Below are 10,453 nucleotides of genomic sequence, written 5' to 3'. Positions count from 1 at the left end.
TAGATGAGTAACTCCTTTTCTTTTCTGGACTATTTTGTGTGCAGTTCTATCTGAAAATTTATGTAAACAAAGATGGCCGTCTTTCGCAACCTTCAGAAAACTTTTCTACAATTTGAGAAGAATTTAGTGTCACCAGTGGCTCTTTATCATAAAAATGTAAATATTTCAATACTAATGTAAATCTTGTTCCAGACTTGTTGTCAACAGTAATTTTACTCGGACAAATATTTCAATCTCCTCTATTTATTTTCAGAAGAATCGTACTTTTAACTTTTCGTACACGTGCAATGTTCTAGAAAATTTAATTTAGTTGTTAAAAGAAAAAGTAACGAAATAAGATCAGCCATGATTAATGTATTTTTTAAATATATAGTTATATCTTTATATTACCTGACATCACAGACTTAAATTACATAGGAGCAAGAATTGATATTAATTAAACTTATGTAGATCTATTTATATTTATCTGCAAAAATTATGCTACTCCTTAGCACAGATATATATATATATACAAAGGATAGGAAGCTCCAAAATAGACGACATTCAGATTCAGAACCACAATCCTTTGTGGGCTTTGGTGATAATCAGGTTTTCCCCCTAATCTCTGATTTTCGTGCTCTCTTTCAACGTTGGCGATATCCGTGAATTATTGTTTACATTGCCGACATGGATTTCCATCAGAGAAATATTTGTGAGGAAAAGTGTGTATTGTACATTTTAGAATAAATACAGATATATATACATCGGATAGGAAGCTCCGAAAATGTATGATAGTCAGATGATCATGAAGACCCACAGTCCTTTCCGCGCTTCGGTGATAATCAGGTTTTCCAGCTAGTCTTCGCTTTTCGCGCTCTCATTTAATTTCGACAATGAATTGTTGTTTACATTCCCATCGGAGAAATATTTGTGTGGAAAAGTGTATGTTGACAGTAGGTTTTAGAATAAATAACTATTGCTTCTTATATAAGTATAAAATGCTTCGTCTTTTTTGTCATGTACCCTCAGGAATTCGATATGGCAGTATTTTGGCTACTTTTACCCAGGATGCATCAAATCTCGCAAAATCCCGCGACATATGATAACTTACGTGAACACAATGCCGCCAATACTGAATTTAACTGTGTGACATCACTGTTTCTTCTCAATCTATATTTAGCTCCATGTCCTTACATATGATAAGAAGTTACATTTAGGTGGCCAATAAAAGATTAGTTAAAGGATACATTGCTAATTCAATTAATTAGTTCATGTAAAGGAAATACTTCTCATTTTAGGTGATTGATCATTATGAGAACCCTCGCAATGTTGGATCCTTGGATAAAAATGACAAGAATGTTGGCACAGGTCTAGTGGGAGCACCAGCATGTGGGGATGTCATGAAACTGCAGGTAAATGTGCTCATGTTACTTCTTGCTTAGATTTTATTTGCCACATACCTGCACAATTTCTAGCCTGTCTGTTTGGAAGAAAAGGACAAAGTATAACGACAACTGCTGCATCATTGTCATGCAAAAACTTTAATTTATGCCATTACTCTAATAATTTTAAAGGTATCAATATGACACTTGGAATACCTGCTTAATGTGACAAGAGACAGTTACAAGTAAGACAAGAGGCATAATTCTGAAAACTATATTTTTGAAGTTATGCCCCCTTTTAACTTGGATTTTTGTCAAAAGTGATTATTTTAACAGGAAAGCGTTTACACAGCATGATGTACTCTGTTGTAATGTGAATTTTGAGCAGTCAATTCAAAGTTTCAGGGAAATCAATATCAAAATACAAAAACTGAGTTAACAATTAACAACAATACAGAGCTTAATCAGACTGCATGAACATGCAGGCTCGCCTGATCTATACTGATGACCAAGGCCTTATCACTTTTTGCTAAATAAGCTTAAGTTTAAGTTAAGGGAATAAATGAATTTAAATAATGAATCCATATGAAATATCAAAGATTATTAGATAGTTTTTAAATGATTGAAGAGTTTAAGATTTTTTTATATTAGTATTTTTTGTTTATTTTAAAATAAATACTTAATTTTGTACTCTCAATATTTAATTATACATGTACTGCCTGGCCTTTGTATTATGATACAGTCATGCAGTATATCTAAATTAAACCTCATTGAAGTACCATTCATGTACTTGACTACGCTCCCTTCGCAGCTCACTGAATACACTCACATTACTTCAGACAGTGAGCAATAGTGGAACATTCAACCGATGCGCAGGAGAGTAGTACTTGATATATCACATCTAAACCATGCTCACATAAACATACGAATTCATAATAGTGATTTCATAAACTTGATTTAGTACTACTCTTATTTAAAGAAATATGTGTATGAGTATTCAATCTGTAAGAAATTATAGAAATCAAATATTTTAGGAAAATAAACAATGTGCACAGTATTTATATTATTATTATTGTAAGATGGAAGTAATATATTTCAGGTTAAAGTTGATGAGAATGGGAAGATTGTTGAAGCGAAGTTTAAGACGTTTGGCTGTGGATCAGCCATAGCCTCTAGTTCCTTGGCAACAGAATGGGTAAAGGGCAAAAATGTAAGTTCCTATTGCTGATGAATATTGATATACTATTAATTCACGACCCATGAAAAATATGTTGTCACAAGCACAACACAAACATTTAATTCTTGTTTTGGTTTAAACATTATTTTTATTCTAGAACATGTTTACATACATGGCATTTACAATAAATACAAAAATGGATTAGACTGGAAGCAGCCTTCTGCTTAATGAAGACTTTTTCCAATGTATAATAAGTAAAAGTACAAGATAAGGCGAGTATTAAATGTGTTATTTCTTGATGAAGAAGGCTGTTGTGTTTTATCTAACATCGAAAAATAAGAAGATACTGAGCCATGTAAGATACATAAATATTAATAAATTGTTGTTTGAATGTTGTTTGTTCAGAAACTTATCGTAGTCTTACTGAAAAATAGGGATTATTTTGTTATTTTCTTCCAGTGCAGAATTATCAGAAAAAAAGGAAATTTACTTTCATATTTCATTACTGTCACTGAAAAACTTTAAAAAATGTAGTTCAATATTGTGACAGTTAGTCTAGTAAAAGGCATGTTATAAATAATTGTTATACTGTTTTCAATGTCAAATTTTCTGTCACAGGTTACAGAGGCTGCTGGGATAAAGAACACAGATATTGCCAAGGAATTATCATTACCCCCAGTGAAGCTGCATTGTTCAAGTATGTATGAAATATAATATTATGTGGACTCTTAGAGGGATCATTATACTAAGTGTGGGTAGAAGGGCTATATAGAGAATATCTTTCTCCAGTCCCGACCATATCAGATACATGTTTTAACCTAGAACTGGAAAACTATTAAAGAGTTACAAAAGAGCTCAATAAGTCAAATTTTATTACTCTTTATCAGCTCTTCCGTTAATAGAAGTTTTGGAGTCATTTTACTCCTTGATTTTGGCTTGTGACTTCCAAAATCTAATACTTTTCCATCTTTACCTATATAATGTGACTTCCTATATCAGAGATTTTACAGTCTCTGACTTCCAAATTTTGAAACTTAATGGAAGCCCTGTCTTAAATGTACTTAACTTATTATCATAAAAGTAATTCCCTTTCCATCAAGACATATGTGGTTTGGAAGACAAATAAGTCACATCCAGGGATAGTTCTAGTTTCATTTGGACTTAAATAAAACAAACCTAGGGAAGTGTCTTTAAACACCTCCTTTGAAAGCTAGAAAGTCATGAAAGTTGACAAAATTTATAATGGGCAGGCCATGCGTCATGTTGAGAGATATGTGATGGTAGTATTTCATTGAAAAGAAGAAACATCATGTGATGCAGATAAATCTCAGATTTACATTGAATTGCATACTATAGATGAAATATCATAATGACATGTGTCTATATGTTACCTACCAATTTTTGTGTTGCCTGCTACAGAGTAGCGACTGCATGTAGGGATCACTTATCCGCATCTAGCTGTCCATCACAAAACTTGTCCGGACTACTTCTCAAAACCTACTGTTTTTATTTCATACAAACTTAAAAACAATGATCAATAACAAGTCCTGTTGTGACTGTCTTTTGCATTTGCCAGTTCAATGATTTTGTCAGAGTTATGGCCCTTTAATGATTTTATTTTTAAAATTTGTTCAGACTACTACACTTATACAACTAACAATATTTTAATGAAATTTCACAGAAATGATTGATACACCTGACCAAGTACTTGAGCATATTTAAAGGATTTTAAAGTTGAATGATTTTCAGCTGAGTTATCATATGGCCTTTGAATAAAAAAGGCAGTATGGTCTGTTATTTTACCTGCTACACAGGAGCTGCCATGTACATGCTGCTGTAGTACCTGCGACATATAGGAACCATATTGTCCAATTACCCTTCAATACAACTGTTGAATTAGCTATCATCAGGCAACACATTATGATCACTGAACGGTCGTATTTGTTTAACATTTCTATATTTTTGTGCTTCTTATTTTGCCTGTTAATGATATTTAAAAGCTCTATTTTTTTGGAGGGAGATATGTTGTATATTCAACAAATGTCCTCTGTATATTCCTTGATAGCTGATATTTTTGTACTGTGGGTAATTATTGGTGATGTCCATGGCATAGTGGTTAAGCTGGTTGACTTCAAACTACTTGCCCCTCACCACTGTGGGTTCGAATCCCAACATGGTCTTAAAATTTTTTCATGTGAGAAAACTATCCAGCAAGCTTACAGAATGTTGGTGGTTGTACTGAGGTGCCCTTTCATTTCTTCACTAGTAAAGCTGGAACGTCGCCATGGTTATGACCTATAATGTGTTAAAGTGACATAAAACCCAATCAAACAAATTCAGTGATTATTTATCAAAAAAAAAGGAAATCATGAATAAAAGATCTAAATAGAATAGATCTATTCAAAGGATACTTAATGTGATGGCCAATGGTTTCTAGAACATTTTTTAAGTGGAAAACTTCATAGTTTCAATTGGAAACTGCTTGTATTGACATTCATAAATATTGTTTCTTGTATAAAGAACAAAAAGTAGAGCTTAAACCAAAAAGAAAGAAAAATATATACAGGTACTGTACTTCCCACATGTTGTACTTTGAAGTACATGTTCTTTTCATGGGCGGACATCCACATCTCCATCAAATATTTTAGCTGTTTGATTAACAGACCATGTGATAACAAAGAAAAAACTTGGGTTCAGAATCAAAATTAATGATCAAGATTTAATTTTCTTTGCTATATGAAACTAAAATTAATTTAAGCATATTATCTTCAATAATAATGAATTAGTTATATAATTTCATATTAATTTTATGCTATTCCAGTCCACTTTTATTGGTTAATGTTGAATATTAAATTTAAGAGAAATAAAAAAAAAAATGGAGATTTTTTTAAAGTTTAAAATTTTGATCCTCACAGATCTTGATCCTAAATAAGTCATAGTATACACAGTACCCGTAGGCATGCTGTGTTTCAATTTTGTTTTCATAATATGGTGAAAAACTGAATTACATCACTATCTTTTGAGCCAACATATAGCCTTTTTATTTTGTCATCATATGCCACACTTATAGGAAAGTTAATATTCTGTTTCTTTGCAAGCACAATAGATTTGACTCTATAATATGCAGACAGTCTAATGACATCATGTGGGTTGTCTTCAAAGATGTCATCATTTGAATTTTGTCGGCATACATATACTCTCCCTAACCCATCAACAGCCATTCCTGGCATTTGTAGAATGTTGTCATCTCTATATACAAAATCAACCTTTCCATCTAGAGTCAGACTGGTTATAAAGTTATTGCCTATATCAGATACATGCATGATATAAGTCTGTTTGTTGAGGGCAATAAAAAGTGGAAAGAGGAAAAGTTGGTCGCCTGTTGAATCCCTGGTAATATTTCGAATCACCGTTCCATCCAAGGTCATTATATAAATCCCGGGCTCGATTTCAGAATTTGCAATAACTACATACAGTTGGCCGTCCAAGTATTCAATTCCAATTGGTTTACCATTAACTTTTATATTGTTGTCAATTGCCAGTAATACTTCATCACTGTGACGTTCTTTATTGACAGAAATTAACTGAATCTTTTCAACATTTGAAAGTGAAACGGCAATTTTGTTATCCGTAACCTTTGTTACACACCATGGGTCAGATTCTGTGTAGAAAGTTGTTACAAGTCTTTGATCTTTTGTATTAATCACTTTTATTGATTTGTTTTCATTATCAGCAGCTATAAGAAGTGTGTCGGAAAGTATACACATACCATATATAGATGAATTATAATTCTTGTCAAAATTCACAGTGTTTGTTGTTGTTCTGTTATACATGTAGAAGTACCATAGTGTGATCAACAATAATAGAAGAATAACCACCAAGAACACATTTTGAATGATGGTAGATCTTTCTTCTTGGGATAGTATTCCTCGTCCTTCTTGCGCTATATGCTGTGATTTAGGTTCCTCATTTTTCTGTCTGTTTCGTTTCCGTAGAAAATTCTGAGCATTAGATGACCCAAGGTTGTCTTCTTCACCTTTAGCTGCCATTTTACTGATGTCAATTTACTTTGTAAACTATTTTTTGTAAGCTATTGTGGCATCAACTTGTACTTTATCACCTTCAGATTTTTGTTTTCAAATCGCAGTCAACCTAAGCAAAAGTCTGTACTTGCATACAGGAAAACATTTTGATGAGCATTGATTTTAATGTCTGATATCCAACAACTTGACAGGAATCTGCCTGTAAAGTTAGTTAGTGATGGCTTATTTTCCTTTCCTTTTCTAATTAGCATGTAAATTTAATTTAATTTCTTTTCTCACTGTTAAGATTCTTCACTGACACATACACTAATGAGGATATAAATCATGTTTTTCCATATTTTTAAACTTTTTAGATGTATTTATGTTTAAATGAATTTCTTTTTTTAAAGTCACAGTTACATGGTTATCCTACTTTTGGTTTATAGTATTTATAGTAAAAGTATAATGGTTGACTGGATCTATTTTTAGATATGCACTATACATACTGGATCAATATTTTAACTTTTATGGTGTACAGAGTCATGCCACAGATTACTGAAGTGTTAATCCAGTATTCTATACACATGTTGGGATGGGATTTTGTATCATTTTGTGAAACTACAATGCTACATGTATGCTTAAAATATCTAACTTCTAATCCTAGAAGTTACATTGCCTTATTGACCTGATATGAATTATGCCCCTTGGTTCAATATTGTCCCCAACCCAGGGGTTACTTGATTTATATTGACTTTGTATATGAAAAACATAGAGCGAGGCCTGCCTTTATTATGTTGGTAGTTCATTTGTTATACATGTTTATCTTTTTATAGAAATTCTTAAGAAGACGCTTAGTAAAGCGAAATATGTAATTGATAAACTGTGTTGGTTTATGAGTCTTTATATCATGTAGAAATTCCTTAACATTTAGCTTGATAGTGGCAACACCTTTTTGACCACTGCCTATCTTTGGCATCTGATCATGTTCTGCACTGTTCAAGTTTCAACCAGTACATACATTGTATTTTGAAATTTTCTCTTAATATGATGGTTTAGTTCCTATTGAAAGACGGACAAATTCATTCAAGATATTTAGCCATTGTAAGGGTTAAAATTTGAATGGATTGTTCCAAAGTCTATTATACATCTTAAAACAATTTAAAAGTTTAAAATATATGATATATAATTGTATATTTTCAGTGTTGGCCGAGGATGCTATCAAGGCAGCTCTGAATGATTGGAAAGTAAAGAACAATAAGTCAGATGGATAATCAAACAGTATTTCCAGACACATGTCTAGAATTTGGAATAGAAAAAAAAGACTTTTACTTTGTGATATTAATTTCAAAAGCTGGTTTTTGCATAATTGAGTTGGGTTTGTTGATAGTCATCATTTTTGTGTTACATTATGTGACCTTTAGAAAAAAATAGGTTTGTTATATTTGCAAGATTTTATGTTAGCAAGATATTTCGATCTTTATACTTATATTTCATCTATAAACTTAAAATTGATTTACATAGGACGATCATTTGGAAGGAAAAAACCTTCTGTAGCTTAATAATAATAATTAAATTTTATCTTATTACCCAGAATATTTACTATAACATTTTACTTTTATTATCCAGTATTTTTGTATAATTTAGTCACTGTGACCCCTTAGAAAAGGTCATATTTTGTGCCCACTTAGTGTATTATGCAACCAAATTAACTTTGTAGCATTGTAACACAAAGCAAATTTTGAAAATGTCTGCAAAGATAATCACTTGTGGTCACATGTTTTTGTGTAATATGTGTTGTCATTGTTAAATTTTACTCCTCAGTGTTACTGTTTTACAAGATTAAAAATAAAGTACATTATACATGTAATTACAAGAAAATTATGATAACAATATACATGTATATACAGTCAAATTAATTTTACTTATATAATAATTTATATAAACCGGTATTCAAGCAGCTTCAGCACACAGCAAATTTTCCTGCATACCAGTCATTGAATTTAAGATTTTGAATTTACTGGACCGAATTCCAGTTTTGAATTTATTCTACTATATATTTAACAAAATTTTCTTAAAATTTACACTGGCCTTAACTAATTTTCACTGGCCAACGGACCAGTGATTAATTCAATGACTGATACCACATTGACCACTGGCCGCATTTGACAATATAACGATAATTAAAACTAGAAAATACTGAATTTTTACTGTGAACCTAGACTCACAGACCAGTAACAGCAAATTGGCCACATAACACACATGAGCACTAGCTCAAGTTAAACTGTATTGGTATAATAACGTTAAGGCAACATTATGCAGTTTATGTGTGAAAGAAAATTTTGTCTTTATGGTTAATTAACCTGAACTTGCTGCACAGTAGTGACAGTAATGACCTTTATTTGAAGTCATGTCTAAATTGGCAAACCCTTAACTGCACTGTCACTTTGTCATATATTTGCATGAGTTGTGGAAAATTTAAAGAATTATTATAATGATGTTACCTGTCACTATATTGAATAAAGTGCAAATTTTAGAAGATATAACCAATCCTTTTTTTCAAGTATGAACAAATAAATTTATGACTTATCCAAAAAGCAGTTAAAGGTGCTTATAACTATGTAAATATTGTGTTGTTAATCATGCATGATTAAATAAATTGAACTCAATAGTTTGGCTTCTTTCATTTAATGTAGTCCAAATATTTTATATATAAAAAACACCACCATTTTGTGATGCCAGATGTTTAAACACCATTTGTCCTATCTTGTTAGGAATTTGCCCTCGCATTTCATTTTGGAGTTATTCTTTACATCAATATAAGGCACAAAGCTATAACCCAAGGTAAAGGGCCTTGAAAAAGCATATGTGGCAAGATCATTCTTTGGATCCTCGATTTTTTTCCTTTTTTATATAGAGTAAATTTCGTAAAAAACAACACCATCTTCTGTAGCCAAGTGTGGATAAGCCATTGCTTTAGTTTGAAGATTTTTCTCTACAGCAAAACCAAACACAAAGCTTTATCCGAAGCAAAATGTCCAATCAGATCATTACATATGATCATTATTGTGTATGTTGGACTGTAATTGTATTAGATGGGAAGAATTTTGTTAGCAGATGTTCAGGTGCCATTGGTTATCATGCATATGATTGTACAATCAAGCATAATATGAGAGCTTGATAAGAACATGATTTAAAAGAGAAAAATTGTTCTGCCTAAAGCCACAAATTTTTGTTGAAATTTTCATTTTTAACATGTACCTCTGCGATTAAACACAAAAAGTTTGGCTTCAAGTAAAATCTGTGAAATTTTTAACATATAAGTCAATGTAAAATTTTGATAAGCTATTGAAATGGCATACAGTCATTTTCTGCTGTCAATCTGAAATAAATTAGCTACCGGTATATATTAATTTCAAGAGTGTTTATTACGACATTATGGAGATTAACCAATAATAACAAGAAGTCCGTTGAGGCAGGGCAACATACGCCCGATGACAAAATTAAAAGGTGTTGTACACATGCCTTTAAAATAACAGCAAATTTATTGCTGTAAAAAGCATAAAATTTAATGATGATTTTTCCGTCAATTGTAAGATGGACCCTTATCCAGATTTAGTCGTACTGAAAGTTAGACGGACAACACCATATTATAATACATCACAGTTTCTTTGGGCATATTAAAACTGTCTAAAATATTAAAGACTGTCTGGACTCTTTATGAATGTCACATGGATTTATTACTACTATAAATATTAAACATTGCTGAAAATCATATGGGTTATTTATCATTTATGTAAAGTACATGTGGAATATAAAATTAAAAGCAATCATATGTCAAAATGCAATTTTTATTTTGACTTTTAAACCTGTATACTTACAAATTATACTTGGGC

At 31.5% G+C, this 10,453-nt stretch overlaps 1 protein-coding gene across 1 annotated transcript; it reads left to right on the top strand.

Annotated features, from left to right (window-relative positions):
- LOC132736838 (iron-sulfur cluster assembly scaffold protein IscU-like) lies at nt 1-9,226 on the top strand. Its single transcript, XM_060724063.1, has 5 exons — nt 1-156; nt 1,278-1,391; nt 2,461-2,571; nt 3,157-3,235; nt 7,761-9,226. The coding sequence occupies exons 1-5, from the start codon at nt 73-75 to the stop codon at nt 7,829-7,831; spliced, it is 459 nt and encodes a 152-aa protein (XP_060580046.1). The 5' UTR covers nt 1-72; the 3' UTR covers nt 7,832-9,226.
- Nucleotides 9,227-10,453: the final 1,227 nt, after the last annotated feature.

Source organism: Ruditapes philippinarum, unplaced genomic scaffold (genome assembly GCF_026571515.1).
Source record: "Ruditapes philippinarum isolate M1 unplaced genomic scaffold, ASM2657151v2 ctg172_1_1_1_1, whole genome shotgun sequence".
NCBI lineage: Eukaryota > Metazoa > Mollusca > Bivalvia > Venerida > Veneridae > Ruditapes > Ruditapes philippinarum.
Note: the sequence above shows the minus strand (reverse complement) of the source record. Positions and strands in the feature narration are given on the sequence as shown.